The 24611-nt window shown below is 38.8% G+C and overlaps 1 protein-coding gene across 2 annotated transcripts; it reads right to left on the bottom strand.

Moving 5' to 3' along the window:
* Positions 1-367: 367 nt before the first annotated feature.
* Positions 368-23378, bottom strand: wu:fy63c09 (uncharacterized protein LOC797544 homolog). Of its 2 annotated transcripts, none has more exons than XM_048178289.1 (15): positions 22993-23378; positions 10074-10113; positions 9194-9234; positions 9041-9095; positions 6795-6927; positions 6550-6718; positions 5608-6471; positions 4805-4872; positions 4645-4700; positions 4388-4565; positions 2562-2642; positions 2308-2477; positions 1785-1990; positions 1258-1337; positions 368-693 (listed from the first exon to the last, which is right to left on the bottom strand). In XM_048178289.1, exons 1-15 carry the CDS (start codon positions 23060-23062, stop codon positions 577-579), a joined length of 2328 nt encoding a protein of 775 aa, XP_048034246.1. In that variant the 5' UTR covers positions 23063-23378; the 3' UTR covers positions 368-576. The 2 variants fall into 2 exon arrangements, with proteins under 2 accessions (XP_048034246.1, XP_048034247.1); XM_048178290.1 differs by having other exon boundaries at positions 9041-9083; positions 22993-23377.
* Between the last annotated feature and the right edge of the window lie 1233 nt (positions 23379-24611).

The raw sequence follows: 24611 nt of genomic DNA, 5'->3' as shown, positions 1-24611 counted from the left end.
ACCAAACAAAGCTATTTCTTATTTTAATTAACAATAATATTTCACTGTTTACTGCATTTTTGATCAAATAAATGCATCAGTGAGCAGAATTAACATTATTTATATATATATTATTTATATATATATATATATATATATATATATATATATATATATATATATATTTTACAACCTCCAATATTTTATTGGGTATAAATTGTAATTTTATTTTTTCATATTAATCGTTATCCAGTAAATCACAAATGACTGGAAAAGTCAGGCAAATTCACAGGTTAAAAGAACATTCAGCTCTTAAAACGTCTAGAATCCTGAAATTTAATCTACAGAAAGAGTCAAGGTTAAGGAGTAAAAAAGGACAAAACAGATGTTTATGTAACAGATGAGTTTAATGTGGGTTAAAACTCTGTAAACAATTCATACGACCACTTACACACACACTCAGACTGGAGTCAGTACAGTACAGGAGATCTCCACGCGCTTCACAAGTTAACATCCCGTCATTAACCTTCTTTAAGTGTATTACAGCTAAATAAGGCAAAATGTAGAAACGCTCATCAGGCACATGACAGGAAGTGTTCAGGGGTCCAGCAGCACTTGGATATAGTTTTTGGGGACAATGCCACGTTTCCCACCGGATTCTCCAACGAACCACTCGGCATCCATGTCCTCTAAATCACAAACCACATCTCCTGCCTACACACACACACACACACACACACATTTTACCAATGCTGTTTACCTTTGTGTATTTACTGAAAATGAGATATATATATATATATATATATATATATATATATATATATATATATATATATATAAAATTAAATATACATTGTATGTATATTATAAAATTAATACACTTTTTATTATAGATTTTAATTATATATATATATATATATAAATACATATAAATACATTTCATTAAATATATATTACATAAACTATAAATATATGACCACATGTATATTATATAATTATTATATTTCTGTATATATATATATATATATATATATATATAGCAATAATTTTAATATGATATTTACTATTTTAACTAAATATTTTAATTATATACATAATATTTTAATTAAATGTATATATAAATAAATAGATAAAACATTTGAGCATCATATATATATATTTTTTTTTCAAGATTTTTCTTTAATTTCCATTAATTTTCCTTGTTTGGTAATCACGATTAATAAAACTCCTTTATATTTCCAGGTTTTCCATGACCCTGTTGTAGTGACTCCCACACACCTTCAGATGGAGCTCGTCCTCACACTCAGGGTTGAAATCATAAAGTGCTCGACCTCTGCTCCTCCCTCCTGCAGGGGGCGCTGGGGAGAAAAACAGGGCCTTGAACTCAAATGTTTCCTATTTTATATATTTGTCATAAATACTTACAGACACTAAAGATGCATGATATATCTATAAGCATATTGGTCATAATTAGCTTTTTTTAATTATATAGGTCTGATTAAGCAGATATTAGTAGCAAATAATATTATGGCAGGTTTAAAAAGGTTTTCAACTGGACATGTCAGATTTCACTTACAGTGAATTTATAATTAAAAACATAAAGAGTAGACTGACAATATCAGCCATGAGTCATGACATATAAATAATAATTGTCGGCTTTCGATATAGGCCACAGTTTCTGTCACACTCACTGCTGATTCACAGAAGAAAGCAATAAGGGTGAAAAAATGACCAAATGTTCATTTAAATGTATTTAAATAAGGCAGTCTAAAAATTGAATATTCAGATGAAGAATGTTTATTCACCAGGAGATTCCAGAGCCAGTTTCCTTGGCAACGCTTCAGTTTCCTCTTTAGCCTGGATGAAACTGAGAGGGAAGATTCCTGTCTGTCCATTCAGGCTGCCACGCCCCCACTCCTCATTTACATATTCCATCAGAGTGATGACATCACCCTCACTGAACGTCAGCTCCCCCTCCTCCCCCTCAAATGCAAAACGGGCCACAACAAACCTGGAAAGAGTAAGAGAGAAACTGATACATGAATTGTGCATGTTTACAGTCTTTAATTTTTATAATTAGATAGCAGCAAATCATCATATTAGAATGATTTCTGAAGGATCATGTGACATTGAAGACTGGAGTAATGATGCTGAAAACTCAGCTTTGATCACAGGAATAAATTACAGTTTACTACATATTCACATAGAAAAGTATTTTAAATTGTAATATTTCACATATCTTTTATTAAATCTTTAATTAAAAATAATTATATAATTATTTTTAATTTTAAATACATTATAATGTTTTTATTTCTCATCATGTTTCACCTGTTTTGCGTGTTTTGTTGGATCTGCTGCTCTGAGGGCGCATCTTCCAGCTGAACCCCACTGACAGTCACATCTTGACCTTTGACCTCTGGGGGGCAGAGGTCATGGAGTGTATTTGACTGTGTTTGTAGGATGTCTGTATCATCGAGGACAATCAGCTGCTCCTCTTCCTGAAGCAGAAAATATTTCAGGACATGAAAACAATTTGCACATTTTGCAAGTGTGTGTGTGTGTGTGTATACGTGTACACTGACATGGAAAGATGTTTCCTCCGATGGTTCCTCTTGCTCTTTGCTGATATTCTCCTCCTCTGCATCTCCTTGAAGAACTTTGCTCTAGTGCACAAAGACATAAACAACATCATATTACATTCTGCTGTTTAATACAAGTGCTTGAAAATTCTGTTTTATTTATAGACTTCCTTTCTTAAATACATTTAAATGAACATTCGGTCATCATTTTCTCACCCTTATGACTTACTTTCTCCTGTGAAGCACAGAGATTTAGTGTTAGATATAATGTGCGAGCTGCCGTTTTCCAAAAATTAAAGTGGATGGTGATTATACAGTCAAAATTCCAAAAATCACACAGTCATGTATTCCAAGTGAGGCATTGTGAGAGGAACAGATCTAATTTACTGAAAATCACTCTTGCTGATACATTTTTTTTTAATTGCAGCCTCACGATTGGTCACATGACATGTGAAAACCAAAGACAATTGGCCAAAGGTGTCTAAAAGCACTATTTTTAATTGATTGAGCATGAGTGACATTTGAGAGCAGCGGCTAAGAAGAAGATTACCAGTTAAGGCAAGACACTACTAAATGTTAACTAATATATTATAGGGCCATACTTTCCCCAGTAGATTATACACAGTAAATTAAGACAATTGTTTGTATTACAAGTTTAAATTTGTAAATGAGGCATTATCCAATTAAATATGCACTTGTTTGCATAAATTACCAGAAAATAAATCTGAACATTGGATAAAGCCAGGCTCAAAATTCTTGTTGATTTTGTTGACATATTAGAGTTAAAGGTTTTTACTGAGGGGATTTTGGATATCTCTTTTTATCACTCCATAAATCAGTAAAAACTGTGAAACGGACAAGGAAAAAATTGTTTTAGGAATAAAATGTAATATAAATGAGTGTCAATGATATATGAACAAACCCCTCAGTAAATATCTTCAGAATATAGTCAGGAATAAAGCTGTAAATTTTGGTGTTTGTAAGTGCTACTGAAGTGGAGGAAAAAACTTTTTAAAGATATGTATCTTAATCGAAATCTACAGATGCAAATACATAATGTGCAATAAAATAAACACTTAAATGCATTTTGGATATCTTTATAGAGTTCAGCGTTATTCTGTGTGTGAATTATATATGAACAAACCCCTCAGTAAAAATCTTCAGAATACAGTCAGGTATAAAACTGTAAATTTTGGAGTTTGTAAGTGCTGCTGAAGTGGAGGAAAAACTTTTTAAAGATATGTTTTGTAATCAAAATCTATAGAAATAAGCCCAAAATCTCAAAATTGTGCATAAAAACAATGTTAGTGTCTTGCTTTTAATACATGAAATCACATGACTAAAAGAACAGTGTTATTTTAGTATTATTTATATAGTTTTATATCATTTATTAATATTTTGAATTAGCTTTTATTTTTATATTTTTGGTTTTCATTTTATTTCAATATTTATAAGTTTTAGTCATTTTCTTATGTGCTTCTGTTAGTTGTATTATTTCTTTATAGCTTTAATTTATGTTTTTTAATGTATGTTTCTTTCAGTTAGTTGCCAACGTTTTACATCTAATATTATTATTACTAACAAAAATTATTTTAATAATTTTTAGTTAATAACAACACTGCTTCAGAAGACTTGGCACGGTCACAATCCACTTTCATTGTATGGAAAACAGCAGCTTGTACATTCTGCCAGTTATCTCATTTTGTTCTCCGCAGAACAAAGATTGTCATACAGGAGAAGAATGACATGAATGTGAGTAAATGATAACAGAACCTTAACTCTTAAATAATAAACAAGACATTTTCCTGGAGATCTTCGCAAACACTCACAGAATAACGCTTATAAAGCGGATGTCCTGGTTTCGGTCGGGGTGGGAGGGGCGGGGCTCTCTTTGGAACCCTGCTGCTTGGCAGCTGATTGGTCGCAGCAGGGGAGGAGGAGGAGCCTGCAGGTTTGATCACTTTGATTGGAGGAGGACGAAGGGGGAGGAGCCTACCACCACTGGGTCTGAGACATAAACAGAGAGAATGATGGATAGGACAAAACAAACCAGACGCCTCATTCTGGAGGAAAAACACTGCGTTACCTCGGAGGCAGAGAGGGAACTGAGGCGTTGGCATCTCTGGAAACATCCACAGCGGCCTGAACACACACATCATTATCATAAACATCAAACACTTCTGAAATACTCATGCTAATATGCAAACTTTCTCATAAGGGTGGGTTATAAACAGATATAGCATCACCTGTGAGGGGGACGACGTCTTTCTGAGCACGGGTGGAGGTGGCCGGGAGTGTTTGGGGACTGATGGACCTGGATATAAACGGAGACACTCATTAAACATTAAGTTGAGCTCCTCTACTTAAAAATACTCCCACAATATCCACCAGGAAAAAAGTTGTGTTTACAAGCACCAGGTGGATAACCTAGTTATTGGATTTACAACGGTTATGAACTTCACCAAATCAAATCTTTGAATGAAAAAATTAGTATCAACTAGGGCTAATCGGATTAATCGGAATAAAATCGTAATTGTGATATGGCTTAGCGCATGTGATATGGCATTTAAAAATGCAACATGCGCCAAACCATCTTCACAAACTTGTAATGAATGTGCTTATAAACAAAAGAGTTTTGAAATACATTATTATTATTATATTATTATATGTTTATATATTTTATTATATTTACTATTATTTATCATTATTATGTTACTATTATTTATTAAATTTTTCTTACTCAATTGTTTTATTTTATAGTGAAATATTACAGGAGCAATATCTCTTATTTTGTTTCATATTTTTATTTAGTAATAAAAATTATTATAATTTTAATATATTTAATAATAATTATTATTATAATTATATAGTAATATCAATATATTATCAAATTGTGCAGCCCTAAAAAACAAGCACAGCAAACTTCACACAAAAATCGCAATCACAATTTTTATCATAAAAATCGCAAATAGATTTCCCCCCAAATTGTGCAGCCCTAGTAGCAAGTAATTTAGAGATCCACCAACATACCGATCACATAAACACTCACGTTTTCCAACGTTCCTGTCGGTCGACGTCACTGGAGTGTTTATAGCTTGATCTGAATTTCTCCTCTCAGATGAATTGGATGCCACCACTGCCATCTGCTGGCCTGGAGGCGCACTGGCAGGACGGGCGGCTGGTGAAGGGCTGGTGGATGGAGAAGATCTGGACTCATCTGACGGACTCTGGAGTTTGTTCAGAAGGGCTCTAGGTGCTGGTACTGGTGGACTAATGGGTTTGGAGGGGTTTTGCTCAATGGTAGGGTCAAAAACCTCAAAGACAGATGGTTTTGGGGCGAGCTGGGGTTTGGATTTCTGAGTTCTAGGCCGTGGTTGCGGTCTTTTTAACGGTTCTAACGGTTCAGATGCTATGACGGAGCAAGCAGCCTTATTTTCCTCTCCTTCTACTTTGCTTTCTTGACTTTCTCCATGCATTTTGTCCGAGCCAAAAACCTCCAGCAGGTCTTGCAGGTACTTGCTGGAGATGTCCAACGGAGCATCATCGAACCCGGTGAACACGCTCTCGGCCTTATCATCCTTCAGACGAACTAGAGTCTGAACTTTCACCTCCCTCGTCATCGGCTGGTCCAGATTGACAGGTTGCAGGGCAGCTGTGGAGCGCGGTCGAGGTCTGGGACGTGCGCTCGGCTCCTCTTTCATGGGCTCGGCTGGGAAATCGAAGTCGATCTGGGTGAAAGTTTTGGAGGTGGGTGCGGGGCCTATGGGACTGATGTCATCGAAGATGTCATCGAAGTCTGTCTGAACACCACACTGCTCGTGCAGGGCGTCTCGAGGCTTCGGGTTAGAGCAGTCTGGTTCAGACATGTGTTTGAGAGGCAGTGAGGGGCGCGGGGGTTTGGGGCGTCTGTGAACTGCAGGAAAAATAAACATTTCTGTAAACGCAGAAACACTTTTCTGCAAACGCAGCCTGAAACGAAACCTCCTCTCACCTGAATGAGCAGCAGAGGATTGTGGGCCGGGGGAGTCCGTGTCCGTCTGCGTGGCGATGGTGGAGGTAGAGAAACGAGAAGGCGGAGATGAAGACGACGAAGGGGAGGAGTGAAGATTCTGTTCACGGCTCTTTTCTCGGATCACCTGCTCATAGGAGGGAGGCGGAAGCTGGGGAGGAGGAGCACCAATCAATCAATCAAATGACAGGTTCTAAACATGTATCACTTCCTCAAGCTCCACCCACCTGCACTGTTGCCGAGCCTGCAGCCCATGTGGGTGGGGCAGGGGGCGGGGCTGGGGGAAACGCCCCAGAAGCCCCTGGGAACCAGGTATTGGATGGCAGCGGTTCAGCAGAGAGGATGGTGATTTCTGGTCGTCTGCGGAACGACAATCAGTAACAGTTTACATTACACATCACCTCTTTACCTTTCTCAGTCTGATTCCCTGTTTAACCAAAAACAGCTGAACGATAAGTACATAACCTGTCCACAAACAGCTTACTCCCAGTTTTGAGCAGTATCACTAAGATACTATTTAGTTATTATACTTTTTAAATGCTATAGTTTTTGTTAATGTTTAGAATTAGTTTTTATTTTTAGGATTTTTCATTTTTAATTAGAATTTTAGTTAAATTTAGTAATTTTGTTGTTTTTGTCATTATTATTTGTTTTTAAATATGTTGAGTTTTTGTTATTTTTATTTCAGTTTTAGTTTATAGTACATCAAGTTAAACTAAATGAAAATGAGAAACTTTGCTTTAGCAACTAGATGAAATAAAATAGGGTTAATTTTTTATATTTTATTTTAGTTCATATTTTATTTTTTTTAAATGTTTTTTTAGATAACTATAATAACCCTGTTTTGAGAAGATGTTTTAACATCCAAAAACATTTAATGCAGTGGTTTTATACAATCATGAAAAAATTATGGAATCTTTGCTCATTAATTATTTTGTATATTTACGTTTATACAACTCTTCGTTCTGGTTCTCGAATCTGATTGGCTGAGAGGTCTTTTTAGCCATGCGACAAGTTTCACCTTAGAATCACTCCTCTGTCAGCATTCTCACAACGAGTGTCATGGAGGACAAGCAAACCCACCATATTTTTATAGACACTACTGTTATTTTGTAACGGAATGTAGTTTTAAGAAGTTTTTTTTTAGGCAAGAATATAGTTGTTTAGATCTCAGATAATGGGTTTATATGTAAACATAACACCTATTTGAAAATGTGTTTAGAGATGCGAGCTCCAGGCCGTCAGCGGCCGTTCAGTGCTCGTGTACCCGCAGAGAACAGCTTCATCTCGGACAGTCCTTGCTGGCTCTGATGAAGATAGTGTTTAAACATGAGGTATGATTCATTTTTGGTATATCAAACAGGCAATCTTTGGTCTTATAATCTATTACTTGTTCCAGAGCCAATAGATATGGCTTAAGGGCTATATTAAGTTTCATAACTGTATATTTACATTAAAATTAAATCCTTTTGTACGTTTGACTGAACTGTTTGCTTGTGTTTATTTACTATTTTACTTCTTATACTGTTATAATGGCTATTGTTGTTGATTTAAATAATATTGTTTAATAAATAATATTTAATATAAAGAACATGCCGTACGAGTCCATTAGTGATTTCAACTTCAGTGAAAGTTACATTAATACGCCATGAGATGGCAGCAAAGACTGTCTTTATGAGTGAGTCAGTCAGTCGCAAAGACTTTTATATTGAAATGGACTGAAACAAGGAAACAAGGACATTGTTTTTACTTTAAACAAAATCGTACAAAACGCAACTGACAAATGCATTGACTAGCGCGGTCATGGGAAATCCTCTTAAATGTTAAAAGGACAAAGATATCGCTTTCCTCACCAGACATTCAAACTGATTTTGTGATTATGAACATAAGATTGACCTGAAGAATATCAGCTAGATGCAGGTAATGCACATTCCTTCATTACTGTCAAACTGTCAACTTGAGATTTGAATCTGTGGTGGAAGGAAGTAGTTCCTCACAAAAAAGAGGGTTTTAAAGACCGTCGGTTGTTATTTCTTATTTATTTACACACTCGTGCCATCGAACTGCTGTATAAACGCAATATCACACTTGTAGCCATGCGATATGGCTGTATATCAGCACGCTGTGATTACCTATGTCCAAATCACAGCCGTGCTGATATAGAGTGATATTGCACGGCTACTCGTGTGGTATTGCTTATATAAGATAATTTAGTTTTTTTATACTTGTTTCTAAAATCTGCCTTAACATATTATTAAACTTTCTTTAAATTAACAATTTTAATTGAGTAAAATAAAATGTGGCATAAATTCCAGCGCAACCAACAAATTTTGCCTCTAATAAATCAACTGTATTTGTTAACAAATGAGATGAAGGTGGCAGAGAAGAGCTTTCGATCAGATTAGTCAAAATCAAGGTAAATATCACGTTTGAATACACCTAAATGAACACAGAGAAAGAAAAATCGTCTGACCTCCGTTCCCGCTGATGGTCACTTTGAGAGCTGGTTCTCGATGCTGCGCAGTTTCCAACAAAAAACACAAAAACCAAACTCACATGCAAACATCTGACAGAACATACAAAACACACCAAATGAAGCTGTGCAGGACAAAAACACGCTACTCACTGCGTTTGATGACAGCTCTGATGGAGGACAGCGGCCCTTGGCTGGAAAAGAGAGAGAAACAGAAGGGCTCAATGTCAGGAAGGAATCAAGGCCAGTTTTCCAGTTACAGGACTGGAAACACATTTCACAGTTACACAACACAAACCACACCACACCCAAACCCCTTCCAGACTTTGACTTTAATCAAAAACACACACGGTAAATCAACACATGCAAAAATGTGCCAAAATTTGTTACAAAACAAAGCCAAAAAAGTGGCATGTTACTCCTGTAAACATGTGAATGATTCTGTTTGACGTGACAATCACATTAATCTCTGGAGATCACAGAGGAAAAGAGTTAATCATTTTTCCCTGCTGTGACATAACAGGTATTTCCAGTACTGAGCTGGAGGAACTAGTGCTGAGTTTTCTGTTCCTATCGCATGTTATGATGGGAGATGTTTAGACATGAATCGAAAGCTTCACCGCCATCAGATGAAGCTATGATCAAAAATAAACAAGTTTTTGACTTGCGCTTACATCCAGAGAATCTTATTAACACAGGTTCAGATCATATTTCACCCCAAAAGAGGAAAAAAAACATTTCAGTATTGAGAAAACAAAGGAAATCAAGATCATTATGTATGGAAGCTTTTTTTCTGCCACGGAATAAAAAAGAAAAAAGCAAACAGTAATTGCGAAAATTTCTCTTACAATTCTGACTTTTTCTTGCAATTCCAACTTTATATCTCACAACTGTGAGAAATAAAGTCAGAATTGTAAGAAATAAAGATGAAATTTCCTTTTTTTATTTCATGGCAGAAACAAGCTTCCATAATTATGAATGTTTGCATTGTGACAATATTTTCATAACAATTGAACACATTTTTTCATCTTACCTGGAGTGGCGCTGATCCGGTTTGTTTCTGTCCGAATGTTCTGCAAACAAACACACACACACACACACACACACACACTAGTCAGAACGCATAATTAAACCACAGTCTATGTTTGTGTTGACTGCTGGACGTCACCCTCAAATAACAGTCTTCAGCAATGACAACAGCAGATTTAAAGGGATAGTTGACCCAAAAATGAAAGAATTGTCATCATTTCCTCACCCTCATGTAATTACAAACCTGTAAGCACTTTTCATCTTCAAAACACAAGAAGAAGATGTTTTTAATGAAATCTGAGAGGTTTCTGTTCCTCCATTGACAGTCAACACAACTACCACATTGAAGCTTCAAAAAGAAATCATAATAAAGAGATCATAAAAATAATCCAAATGAATTGAGTGGTTTAGTCCAAATTTTCTGAAGAGACACAATTGCTTTATATGATGAACAAATTGAATGTAGGCTTTTATTCACATAAACGTTGATCAGCAAACATAAACAGAAGCTAAACCGTACTTTATTGACGAGTGAGAATGAACCTCATTAGCTCTTGCTGAAGCTCAAACGTGCTGCGTAACACAAGAATGAACCTCATTGGTTCTCACGGAAGCTCAAACGTGCTGCGTAACACGAGAACGAACCTCAATGGATCTCGCTGAAGCTCAAACGTGCTGCGTAACACGAGAATGAACCTCATTGGTTCTCACGGAAGCTCAAACGTGCTGCGTAACACGAGAATGAACCTCATTGGTTCTCGCTGAAGCTCAAACGTGCTGCGTAACACGTGAATGATCCTCATTGGTTCTTGCTGAAGCTCAAACGTGCTGCGTAACACGAGAATGAACCTCATTGGTTCTTAAGGAAGCTCAAACGTGCTGCATAACACGTGAATGATCCTCATTAGTTCTTGCTGAAGCTCAAACGTGCTGCGTAACACGTGAATGATCCTCATTAGTTCTTGCTGAAGCTCAAACGTGCTGCGTAACACGAGAATGAACCTCATTGGTTCTTAAGGAAGCTCAAACGTGCTGCATAACACGAGAATGAACCTTATTGGTTCTTGAGGAAGCTCAAACGTGATGCGTAACACGAGAACGAACCTCATTGGTTCTTGAGGAAGCTCAAACGTGATGCGTAACACGAGAATGAACCTCATTGGTTCTTGAGGAAGCTCAAACGTGATGCGTAACACGAGAATGAACCTCATTGGTTCTTGAGGAAGCTCAAACGTGCTGCATAACACGTGAATGATCCTCATTAGTTCTTGCTGAAGCTCAAACGTGCTGCGTAACACGAGAATGAACCTCATTGGTTCTTACGGAAGCTCAAACGTGCTGCATAACACGAGAATGAACCTTATTGGTTCTTGAGGAAGCTCAAACGTGATGCGTAACACGAGAACGAACCTCATTGGTTCTTGAGGAAGCTCAAACGTGATGCGTAACACGAGAACGAACCTCATTGGTTCTTGAGGAAGCTCAAACGTGATGCGTAACACGAGAACGAACCTCATTGGTTCTTGAGGAAGCTCAAACGTGATGCGTAACACGAGAATGAACCTCATTGGTTCTTGAGGAAGCTCAAACGTGATGCGTAACACGAGAATGAACCTCATTGGTTCTTGAGGAAGCTCAAACGTGATGCGTAACACGAGAATGAACCTCATTGGTTCTTGAGGAAGCTCAAACGTGATGCGTAACATAAGAATGAACCTCATTGGTTCTTGCAGGAGCTCAAACGTGCTGCGTAACACGAGAATGAACCTCATTGGTTCTTGCAGGAGCTCAAACGTGCTGCGTAACACTAGAATGAACCTCACTGGCTCTTGCTGAAGCTCAAACGTGCTGCGTAACACGAGAACGAACCTCATTGGTTCTTGAGGAAGCTCAAACGTGATGCGTAACACGAGAACGAACCTCATTGGTTCTTGAGGAAGCTCAAACGTGATGCGTAACACGAGAATGAACCTCATTGGTTCTTGAGGAAGCTCAAACGTGATGCGTAACACGAGAATGAACCTCATTGGTTCTTGAGGAAGCTCAAACGTGATGCGTAACATAAGAATGAACCTCATTGGTTCTTGAAGAAGCTAAAACGTGATGCGTAACATGAGAATGAACCTCATTGGTTCTCGCTGTAGCTCAAACGTGCTGCGTAACACGAGAATGAACCTCATTGGTTCTTGCAGGAGCTCAAACGTGCTGCGTAACACTAGAATGAACCTCACTGGCTCTTGCTGAAGCTCAAACGTGCTGCGTAACACGAGAATGAACCTCATTGGTTCTTGAAGAAGCTAAAACATGATGCGTAACACGAGAATGAACCTCATTGGTTCTCGCTGTAGCTCAAACGTGCTGCTTAACACGAGAATGAACCTCATTGGTTCTTGAGGAAGCTCAAACGTGATGCGTAACACGAGAATGAACCTCATTGGTTCTTGAGGAAGCTCAAACGTGATGCGTAACACAAGAATAAACCTCATTGGTTCTTGAAGAAGCTAAAACGTGATGCGTAACACGAGAACGAACCTCATTGGTTCTTGAGGAAGCTCAAACGTGATGCGTAACACGAGAATGAACCTCATTGGTTCTTGAGGAAGCTCAAACGTGATGCGTAACACGAGAATGAACCTCATTGGTTCTTGAAGAAGCTAAAACGTGATGCGTAACACGAGAATTAACCTCATTGGTTCTTGTTGAAGCTCAAACGTGCTGCGTAACACGAGAACGAACCTCATTGGTTCTTGAGGAAGCTCAAACGTGATGCGTAACACTAGAATGAACCTCACTGGCTCTTGCTGAAGCTCAAACGTGCTGCGTAACACGAGAACGAACCTCATTGGTTCTTGAGGAAGCTCAAACGTGATGCGTAACACGAGAACGAACCTCATTGGTTCTTGAGGAAGCTCAAACGTGATGCGTAACACGAGAATGAACCTCATTGGTTCTTGAGGAAGCTCAAACGTGATGCGTAACACGAGAATGAACCTCATTGGTTCTTGAGGAAGCTCAAACGTGATGCGTAACATAAGAATGAACCTCATTGGTTCTTGAAGAAGCTAAAACGTGATGCGTAACATGAGAATGAACCTCATTGGTTCTCGCTGTAGCTCAAACGTGCTGCGTAACACGAGAATGAACCTCATTGGTTCTTGCAGGAGCTCAAACGTGCTGCGTAACACTAGAATGAACCTCACTGGCTCTTGCTGAAGCTCAAACGTGCTGCGTAACACGAGAATGAACCTCATTGGTTCTTGAAGAAGCTAAAACATGATGCGTAACACGAGAATGAACCTCATTGGTTCTCGCTGTAGCTCAAACGTGCTGCTTAACACGAGAATGAACCTCATTGGTTCTTGAGGAAGCTCAAACGTGATGCGTAACACGAGAATGAACCTCATTGGTTCTTGAGGAAGCTCAAACGTGATGCGTAACACAAGAATAAACCTCATTGGTTCTTGAAGAAGCTAAAACGTGATGCGTAACACGAGAATTAACCTCATTGGTTCTTGTTGAAGCTCAAACGTGCTGCGTAACACGAGAACGAACCTCATTGGTTCTTGAGGAAGCTCAAACGTGATGCGTAACACGAGAATGAACCTCATTGGTTCTTGAGGAAGCTCAAACGTGATGCGTAACACGAGAATGAACCTCATTGGTTCTCACTGTAGCTCAAACGTGCTGCGTAACACGAGAATTAACCTCATTGGTTCTTGCAGGAGCTCAAACGTGCTGCGTAACACGAGAATGAACCTCATTGGTTCTTGCAGGAGCTCAAACGTGCTGCGTAACACTAGAATGAACCTCACTGGCTCTTGCTGAAGCTCAAACGTGCTGCGTAACACGAGAACGAACCTCATTGGTTCTTGAGGAAGCTCAAACGTGATGCGTAACACGAGAACGAACCTCATTGGTTCTTGAGGAAGCTCAAACGTGATGTGTAACACGAGAATGAACCTCATTGGTTCTTGAGGAAGCTCAAACGTGATGCGTAACATAAGAATGAACCTCATTGGTTCTTGAAGAAGCTAAAACGTGATGCGTAACACGAGAATGAACCTCATTGGTTCTCGCTGTAGCTCAAACGTGCTGCGTAACACGAGAATGAACCTCATTGGTTCTTGCAGGAGCTCAAACGTGCTGCGGAACACTAGAATGAACCTCACTGGCTCTTGCTGAAGCTCAAACGTGCTGCGTAACACGAGAATGAACCTCATTGGTTCTTGAAGAAGCTAAAACATGATGCGTAACACGAGAATGAACCTCATTGGTTCTCGCTGTAGCTCAAACGTGCTGCTTAACACGAGAATGAACCTCATTGGTTCTTGAGGAAGCTCAAACGTGATGCGTAACACGAGAATGAACCTCATTGGTTCTTGAGAAAGCTCAAACGTGATGCGTAACACAAGAATAAACCTCATTGGTTCTTGAAGAAGCTAAAACGTGATGCGTAACACGGGAATGAACCTCATTGGTTCTCGCTGTAGCTCAAACGTGCTGCGTAACACGAGAATGAACCTCACTGGTTCTTGCTGAAGCTCAAACGTGATGCGTAACACGAGAATGAACCTCATTGGTTCTTGCTGAAGCTCAAACGTGCTCCGTAACACGAGAATGAACCTCATTGGTTCTTGCTGAAGCTCAAACGTGCTGCGTAACACGAGAATGAACCTTATTGGTTCTTGAGGAAGCTCAAACGTGCTGCGTAACACGAGAATGAACCTCACTGGTTCTTGCTGAAGCTCAAACGTGATGCGTAACACGTGAATGAACCTCATTGGTTCTTGCTGAAGCTCAAACGTGCTGCGTAACACGTGAATGAACCTCATTGGTTCTTGCTGAAGCTCAAACGTGCTGCGTAACACGAGAATGAACCTCATTGGTTCTTGCTGAAGCTCAAACGTGCTGCGTAACACGAGAATGAACCTTATTGGTTCTTGAGGAAGCTCAAACGTGATGCGTAACATAAGAATGAACCTCATTGGTTCTTGAAGAAGCTAAAACGTGATGCGTAACATGAGAATGAACCTCATTGGTTCTCGCTGTAGCTCAAACGTGCTGCGTAACACGAGAATGAACCTCATTGGTTCTTGCAGGAGCTCAAACGTGCTGCGTAACACTAGAATGAACCTCACTGGCTCTTGCTGAAGCTCAAACGTGCTGCGTAACACGAGAATGAACCTCATTGGTTCTTGAAGAAGCTAAAACATGATGCGTAACACGAGAATGAACCTCATTGGTTCTCGCTGTAGCTCAAACGTGCTGCTTAACACGAGAATGAACCTCATTGGTTCTTGAGGAAGCTCAAACGTGATGCGTAACACGAGAATGAACCTCATTGGTTCTTGAGGAAGCTCAAACGTGATGCGTAACACAAGAATAAACCTCATTGGTTCTTGAAGAAGCTAAAACGTGATGCGTAACACGAGAACGAACCTCATTGGTTCTTGAGGAAGCTCAAACGTGATGCGTAACACGAGAATGAACCTCATTGGTTCTTGAGGAAGCTCAAACGTGATGCGTAACACGAGAATGAACCTCATTGGTTCTTGAAGAAGCTAAAACGTGATGCGTAACACGAGAATTAACCTCATTGGTTCTTGTTGAAGCTCAAACGTGCTGCGTAACACGAGAACGAACCTCATTGGTTCTTGAGGAAGCTCAAACGTGATGCGTAACACTAGAATGAACCTCACTGGCTCTTGCTGAAGCTCAAACGTGCTGCGTAACACGAGAACGAACCTCATTGGTTCTTGAGGAAGCTCAAACGTGATGCGTAACACGAGAACGAACCTCATTGGTTCTTGAGGAAGCTCAAACGTGATGCGTAACACGAGAATGAACCTCATTGGTTCTTGAGGAAGCTCAAACGTGATGCGTAACACGAGAATGAACCTCATTGGTTCTTGAGGAAGCTCAAACGTGATGCGTAACATAAGAATGAACCTCATTGGTTCTTGAAGAAGCTAAAACGTGATGCGTAACATGAGAATGAACCTCATTGGTTCTCGCTGTAGCTCAAACGTGCTGCGTAACACGAGAATGAACCTCATTGGTTCTTGCAGGAGCTCAAACGTGCTGCGTAACACTAGAATGAACCTCACTGGCTCTTGCTGAAGCTCAAACGTGCTGCGTAACACGAGAATGAACCTCATTGGTTCTTGAAGAAGCTAAAACATGATGCGTAACACGAGAATGAACCTCATTGGTTCTCGCTGTAGCTCAAACGTGCTGCTTAACACGAGAATGAACCTCATTGGTTCTTGAGGAAGCTCAAACGTGATGCGTAACACGAGAATGAACCTCATTGGTTCTTGAGGAAGCTCAAACGTGATGCGTAACACAAGAATAAACCTCATTGGTTCTTGAAGAAGCTAAAACGTGATGCGTAACACGAGAACGAACCTCATTGGTTCTTGAGGAAGCTCAAACGTGATGCGTAACACGAGAATGAACCTCATTGGTTCTTGAGGAAGCTCAAACGTGATGCGTAACACGAGAATGAACCTCATTGGTTCTCACTGTAGCTCAAACGTGCTGCGTAACACGAGAATTAACCTCATTGGTTCTTGCAGGAGCTCAAACGTGCTGCGTAACACGAGAATGAACCTCATTGGTTCTTGCAGGAGCTCAAACGTGCTGCGTAACACTAGAATGAACCTCACTGGCTCTTGCTGAAGCTCAAACGTGCTGCGTAACACGAGAACGAACCTCATTGGTTCTTGAGGAAGCTCAAACGTGATGCGTAACACGAGAACGAACCTCATTGGTTCTTGAGGAAGCTCAAACGTGATGTGTAACACGAGAATGAACCTCATTGGTTCTTGAGGAAGCTCAAACGTGATGCGTAACATAAGAATGAACCTCATTGGTTCTTGAAGAAGCTAAAACGTGATGCGTAACACGAGAATGAACCTCATTGGTTCTCGCTGTAGCTCAAACGTGCTGCGTAACACGAGAATGAACCTCATTGGTTCTTGCAGGAGCTCAAACGTGCTGCGGAACACTAGAATGAACCTCACTGGCTCTTGCTGAAGCTCAAACGTGCTGCGTAACACGAGAATGAACCTCATTGGTTCTTGAAGAAGCTAAAACATGATGCGTAACACGAGAATGAACCTCATTGGTTCTCGCTGTAGCTCAAACGTGCTGCTTAACACGAGAATGAACCTCATTGGTTCTTGAGGAAGCTCAAACGTGATGCGTAACACGAGAATGAACCTCATTGGTTCTTGAGAAAGCTCAAACGTGATGCGTAACACAAGAATAAACCTCATTGGTTCTTGAAGAAGCTAAAACGTGATGCGTAACACGGGAATGAACCTCATTGGTTCTCGCTGTAGCTCAAACGTGCTGCGTAACACGAGAATGAACCTCACTGGTTCTTGCTGAAGCTCAAACGTGATGCGTAACACGAGAATGAACCTCATTGGTTCTTGCTGAAGCTCAAACGTGCTCCGTAACACGAGAATGAACCTCATTGGTTCTTGCTGAAGCTCAAACGTGCTGCGTAACACGAGAATGAACCTTATTGGTTCTTGAGGAAGCTCAAACGTGCTGCGTAACACGTGAATGAACCTCATTGGTTCTTGCTGAAGCTCAAACGTGCTGCGTAACACGTGAATGAACCTCATTGGTTCTTGCTGAAGCTCAAACGTGCTGCGTAACACGAGAATGAACCTCATTGGTTCTTGCTGAAGCTCAAACGTGCTGCGTAACACGAGAATGAACCTTATTGGTTCTTGCGGAAGCTCAAACGTGCTGCGTAACACGTGAATGAACCTCATTGGTTCTCGCTGAAGCTCAAACGTGCTGCGTAACACGTGAATGAACCTCATTGGTTCTTGCTGAAGCTCAAACGTGCTGCGTAACACGAGAATGAACCTCATTGGTTCTTGCTGAAGCTCAAACGTGCTGCGTAACACGAGAATGAACCTCATTGGTTCTTGAGGAAGCTCAAACGTGATGCGTAACACGAGAATGAACCTCATTGGTTCTTGAGGAAGCTCAAACGTGATGCGTAACACAAGAATAAACCTCATTGGTTCTTGAAGAAGCTAAAACGTGATGCGTAACACGAGAATGAACCTCATTGGTTCTTGCTGAAGCTCAAACTAGTGTTGTCAAAAGTACCGACTTCGGTACTGAAATTTTAAAAACGTGACGCTTTGAGCGCTGTTGAGCGGATTCATAAACATCTCTGATTGGCCATTGTGTTGACGCGCTCATCGGATATGCCTGTGATTGGCTACAATGATCAACGCGTGGGAGCATTTGAAAGCACATGGAAGTGTTTGAATTTGAAAGCGTTTTGAAAGTGGGAGCGTGAGCGATTGAAAGCAGGCGTCTAACAGTGGACCGATCCGCGATAGACGCCTGCTTTCAAACGCTCCCGTGTGTATCTGTGTAAGCGCTTAGTGAAGAGATTAATTGATGACTATTTACAACGTTTTTACAGCGTTGATCATTGAAGCCTATCACAGACATATCCGATGAGCCGTGAAAACAACGGCCAATCAGAGATGTTTACGAATCCACTCAACAGCGCTCAAAGCGTCACATTTTTTACATTTCAGTACCGACTAGGTACCGAAGTCGGTACTTTTGACAACACTAGCTCAAATGTGATGCGTAACACGAGAATGAACCTCATTGGTTCTTGCTGAAGCTCAAACGTGTTGCGTAACATGAGAATGAACTCTGCAATGTGTCTTCAATGTAAATACCAGCTGCAGTCACATTGACTATTTTAATGATGTCTTTACTATTTTTCTGGACATAGAATGTGGTAATTTCATTGCTTTCTATGGGAGTTAAAAAAAAAAAAACTCTCGGATTTCATCAAAAAATATCTTAATTTGTGTTCTGAAGATGAACGAAGGCCTTATGGGTGTGGAACGACATGAGGGTGACTAATTAATAACAGAAATTTCATTTTTTTTGGTGAACTAACCCTTTAAACTGGCTAGACTGGCTTTTGATAATAACTTAGCACTTACGTCAGTGGAAGTTAAATACACTGAAGGTTTAATTACTCCAAACTGTCATGACCCTTTTCCTGATTTGTATCTGTTGACTGACTTTGAAGAGTGTGAAGGTGTTTTTTTACAAGCCAACATTTTGATGTTAATGGGTTCTAAATGCAGTGTCTGGAAAAGTTTTGTACAAGAGCTGTGTCAAAACTCTGAATAGGAAGTCTGATACGCCTTGGCGTTCTGTCCTCCATCTAGGGGAGAATGTTAAACCAGAATGGAGAGCATTATACAAGTCACCTTTGCCAAAGAAAGTGGGAGACTTACAATGGAGAATTCTTCATGGCGCTAACGCAGTGAATGCACTTGTTTCGGTTATAAACCCATGGTATCAGCGATGCATGTCCTTTTTGCTTCCAGAAAGAGTATTCCATTGTTTCAGCTTTTAAAGAGTTTATTTGATCATTTTGACAAGTTTTTTTTCTTTGGAAATGTTCATTTGTGGTTTTAAATACACACAGAGACATCGATTTTGTTGCCAATTGCTGAAGTTCCTATTAGGTCAAGCGGATAAGGCAATTTATGACTCTAGAAAAATAAGAATTGAAGGAAATTCAAGCATCAATTTACAAAATGTGTTTCTTAACCTAGTAAAATCCAGAATTTTAATTGGCCATTGGCAAAGACCTGCCCCCTTTAGTTACTGTTGCTACATCTGTCCTAGCATCATGAAAATACAAACCCGATTCCAAAAAAGTTGGGACACTGTACAAATTGTGAATAAAAACAGAATGCAATGATGTGGAAGTTTCAAATTTCAATATTATATTCAAACATAGATGACATATCAAATGTTTAAACTGAGAAAATGTACCATTTTAAAGGAAAAATAAGTTGATTTTAAATTTCATGGCATCAACACATCTCAAAAAAGTTGGGACAAGGCCATGTTTACCACTGTGTGGCATCCCCTCTTCTTTTTATTACAGTCTGCAAACATCTGGGGACTGAGGAGACAAGTTGCTCAAGTTTAGGAATAGGAATGTTGTCCCATTCTTGTCTAATACAGGCTTCTAGTTGCTCAACTGTCTTAGGTCTTCTTTGTCGCATCTTCCTCTTTATGATGCACAAATGTTTTCTATGGGTGAAAGATCTGGACTGCAGGCTGGCCATTTCAGTACCCGGATCCTTCTTCTACGCAGCCATGATGTTGTAATTGATGCAGTATGCGGTATGGCATTGTCATGTTGGAAAATGCAAGGTCTTCCCTGAAAGAGACGACGTCTGGTTGGGAGCATATGTTGTTCTAGAACTTGGATATACCTTTCAGCATTGATGGTGCCTTTCCAGATGTGTAAGCTGCCCATGCCACACACACTCATGCAACCCCATACCATCAGAGATGCAGGCTTCTCAACTGAGCGCTGATAACAACTTGGGTTGTCCTTGTCCTCTTTAGTCCGGATGACATGGCATCCCAGTTTTCCAAAAAGAACTTCAAATTTTGATTCGTCTGACTACAGAACAGTTTTCCACTTTGCCACAGTCCATTTTAAATGAGCCTTGGCCCAGAGAAAACGCCTGCGCTTCTGGATCATGTTTAGATATGGCTTCTTTTTTGACCTATAGAGTTTTAGCCGGCAACGGCGAATGGCACGGTGGATTGTGTTCACCGACAATGTTTTCTGGAAGTATTCCTGAGCCCATGTTGTGATTTCCATTACAGTAGCATTCCTGTATGTGATGCAGTGCCGTCTAAGGGCCCGAAGATCACGGCATCCAGTATGGTTTTCCGGCCTTGACCCTTACGCACAGAGATTGTTCCAGATTCTCTGAATCTTTGGATGATATTATGCACTGTAGATGATGATAACTTCAAACTCTTTGCAATTTTTCTCTAAGAAACTCCTTTCTGATATTGCTTCACTATTTTTGGCCGCAGCATTGGGGGAATTGGTGATCCTCTGCCCATCTTGACTTCTGAGAGACACTGCCACTCTGAGAGGCTCTTTTTATACCCAATCATGTTGCCAATTGACCTAATAAGTTGCAAATTGGTCCTCCAGCTGTTCTTTATATGTACATTTAACTTTTCCGGCATCTTATTGCTACCTGTCCCAACTTTTTTGGAATGTGTAGCTCTCATGAAATCCAAAATGAGCCAATATTTGGCATCACATTTCAAAAAGTCTCACTTTCAACATTTGATATGTTATCTATATTCTATTGTGAATAAAATATAAGTTTATGAGATCTGTAAATTATTGCATTCCTTTTTTATTCACAATTTGTACAGTGTCCCAACTTTTTTGGAATCGGGTTTGTACATCGCGGAGCTACATTATCAACGTGTCAACAGACAAGACAGAGCAGGTTACTTCTGATATGAAACAAAGTCTCAAATTTCAAAATTTGTAATTTCTAAAGAAGATCGCTGTAGCGCCACAGTTCAAGCGGCTTATGAACCGATCTCTTCCTACTAGTTCATTTATAGCATCATAACATGAATGAACATCAGAAGGTATACCGTTTCAACCGTGGAAAGACGTCAGTACACACTATTTTTCAGGTTCAATTAGACCAGTGTTACTAACTCCCGACTGCTTTGTTCAACAAAATGGCGGATTCGGCGTTATGATTGGTTAGATCGCCTGTCAATCAAACTCCCGGTAGTATTACAAGGCTATGGGGGATCTTATGTCTTTTGAATTGATTTTTTTTTTGTTACTCTGTGTGAAATATTACTGAGAGTTTACAGTTTGTACATGTTTTAAAATGATCTGATTTGAAAGTGTATTGCTTTTTTTTTGTTATGAATTGAATGTGTATATTTTGTATTCTTTTAGGTAGGAACTGATTGTATTAGTTTAGGTTAATTGTAATAAATCTTCTCTATGGGCTTATTTCAGAATCAGAAAGAGCTGTATTGCCAAGTGTGCTTGCACACACACAGAGTTTACATTGGTATATATATTTATAATACATAAAAATATGCAGAGGCATGTTTAGAAACACTGATTGATAAATATTACTGTCAGATCCTTCACACGGTCAGATCCTTCACACTGCCAGGATACTGACATGAACTACTGCGAGAGAAACTCACTGAGCTTTTGTCTAAGAAACTACAGCTGTGATTTACAACAGACCACAGAGAGAGAAACAAAAGCCATGAAACAGAGCATATAATTACTATAGTGTGTGTGTAGGGATATTTAATGATCACATGAGATCAGTCACATGACACGGTCAGAGCTGCAGGTTTAGCTGCTGAATTCTCCAATTAATATATTACATAAGTAAAAACATGCTAAAACTCTCTGTGCAAGTTCATAAATGTATTTAAATATCATGAATACAGAGGGTTGAATTGCACAGCATTCATGTCATTTCACATACAGTTGAGAAATTCCCCAGAAGCAATAAAGTTGAGCTACTAGTTTCCACTCAGGACAAAGCAGATTCATATTTCATATTTGAGTAAAGAGGAAACAACATCCAGCCTAGATAAATAAACTTCCTTCAGTACATTAGATAACAGTGAGTAGGCATATGCCTATTTTAAGCATACAAAACACACACACACACACACACACACACACATTATATATATATATATATATATATATATATATATATATATATATATATATATATATATATATATATATATATATATATATAAAATACTTATACCGGTATATGAGCTCATATTAATAAACAGTCTCCATGGAATATAGTTTTGTCATACCACAGCACTATTAAAGAGAACTTGAAGGTGATTACAAATGGTGAAAACTTGAATTTAATGAAATAAAAATAAAAAGAAGTGGCTCATAACCTAAAATAAACATTATTTAACAACCTATAATTTTGTTGTTGGAGATCTTACGTCAACTGTCCGTCTGCTCTGATTATAAACTGTAATGTTTGTTGGTTCGCGCGTACCTGCGCTCCGTCTCGCGCCGCCGGGCTCGCGCAAACGCTCCTCGTCCTCCTCAGCTCGTGCCTCCGCCATACCGAGATAAAGACGGTTTATTTACTGTCTAAAACACCCAGACAACAGATCTGAACGGCATTCCTCCTCGGAAAGGCTTAGGAAAGTCGCTCCAAATGTGAAACTCTAAATCCAGCGGATGGGAAGTTTCTCCGTTTAGTTGCTCTCCGAGTTTGATGCTGTCATATGAATTAGTTTCTGTTTTTCTATCTAAACGACTGGAAAAACTCGGACTGGAGTATCAGTATCTATTGTCGGGACGCACGAACGTCAACAGGAAGTTCTTCTGTCCATGTGAAAGAAAAGAGGGAGGCGCCAGAGCCGAACAATCACTCCAACACATCCACATATGATGATGCAAATTTATGGATTTGGGAGGTGCACAAGTAAATAAAAGCACGTTTGTGGCGGAGATGTAATTTATTATAGTTAAACCTTTCTTTAAAAGTCATAATAACAAATACGAGTCACTTTTCACATGTTAGAATAATAACAAACTGAACACAAATGGAGACCTGTGAATGATGATGTAGTGATGAAAACACGTGACACAAATGAAAACTTTTTTTTTTTCTTTTTTTTTTCAATGCCACAAGAACAAGAGGTATTACATATTCACATTATCATATTAACATTAGCTGCCAGGGAAAAAAAGGAGAGAGAGAGAAAAAAAAAAGAGATAAGTGCTTTCAGAGAATTACATATTTTCAGTGCTTTTTTGTTTTTGGTTTGTTCCAAAAGATTTAGATATAATTTAAAGTCATTTATAAAATGTGAAAAATTTGGTTTACATTGAGCCCACTTCTTCTTATGTATATGGTATTTTCCTAATAAACAAATGTATATGTAGTTCAAAGTTTTCATTCTCTGTATAAAAAGTACATCAAATACACAAATTTTTATCATACAATCAAGTTTTCTGTTAATATAGAATTATAAATCTTTCCAAAATAATCTTGTATAAATACAGTGGAAAAACAGATGCAAAATAGTTTCTTTTTCTTGTCCACAAAATTCACAGGTATAGGAAATATTGAGCTTAAATCTTTCCAAAACATGCTAAGCAGGATAAATTCTATGAAGTAGTAATTTTGTTATTGATACAGAACTTAACAAATGAAAACTTACTGCCTTCCAGTTTGGTTATTTAGAATAAGAATGTTTTGGGTTGGTTCATTTATTTTTTTTACTCAATGACTTATTCATTTAGTCATTTACCGCCACCTACTGGCAGTTTTAGTTTCGTATTATATATATATATATATATATATATATATATATATATATATATATATATATATATATATATATAAATTGATATTTTGGGAATAGTTTGCACAAAAATTAAAATTCTGTTTATTTATATTTACTCATGTCGTTTCAAACCTGTATGACTTTCTTTTGCAGAACATAAAAGAAGATATTTTGAACAATGTTGGTAACCAAACTGTTTGGGTCTGTAAATATATTTTAATACCAATTCATATGCAGCTTCTGAAAAAAAATCATGGCTGTTGTATCCTAAACGTTTATGTGTAATAAATTCTATGTTGAATCGAATAAAATGTTT

Source organism: Megalobrama amblycephala, linkage group LG24 (assembly GCF_018812025.1).
Source record: "Megalobrama amblycephala isolate DHTTF-2021 linkage group LG24, ASM1881202v1, whole genome shotgun sequence".
Lineage (NCBI taxonomy): Eukaryota > Metazoa > Chordata > Actinopteri > Cypriniformes > Xenocyprididae > Megalobrama > Megalobrama amblycephala.
Note: the sequence above shows the minus strand (reverse complement) of the source record. Positions and strands in the feature narration are given on the sequence as shown.

Bases quoted from the DNA above. Each gene is read 5' to 3' on its own strand.
- wu:fy63c09 (XM_048178289.1), bottom strand. From the start codon at position 23,062: ATGGCGGAGGCACGAGCTGAGGAGGACGAGGAGCGTTTGCGCGAGCCC. The intron at 2,478-2,561 runs GTCAGTGTACAC...TTTCTGCTTCAG, and splicing joins CGGAGGAAACATCTTTCCAT to GAAGAGGAGCAGCTGATTGT. The intron at 1,338-1,784 runs GTGAATAAACAT...TTTTCTCCCCAG, and splicing joins ACTGGCTCTGGAATCTCCTG to CGCCCCCTGCAGGAGGGAGG.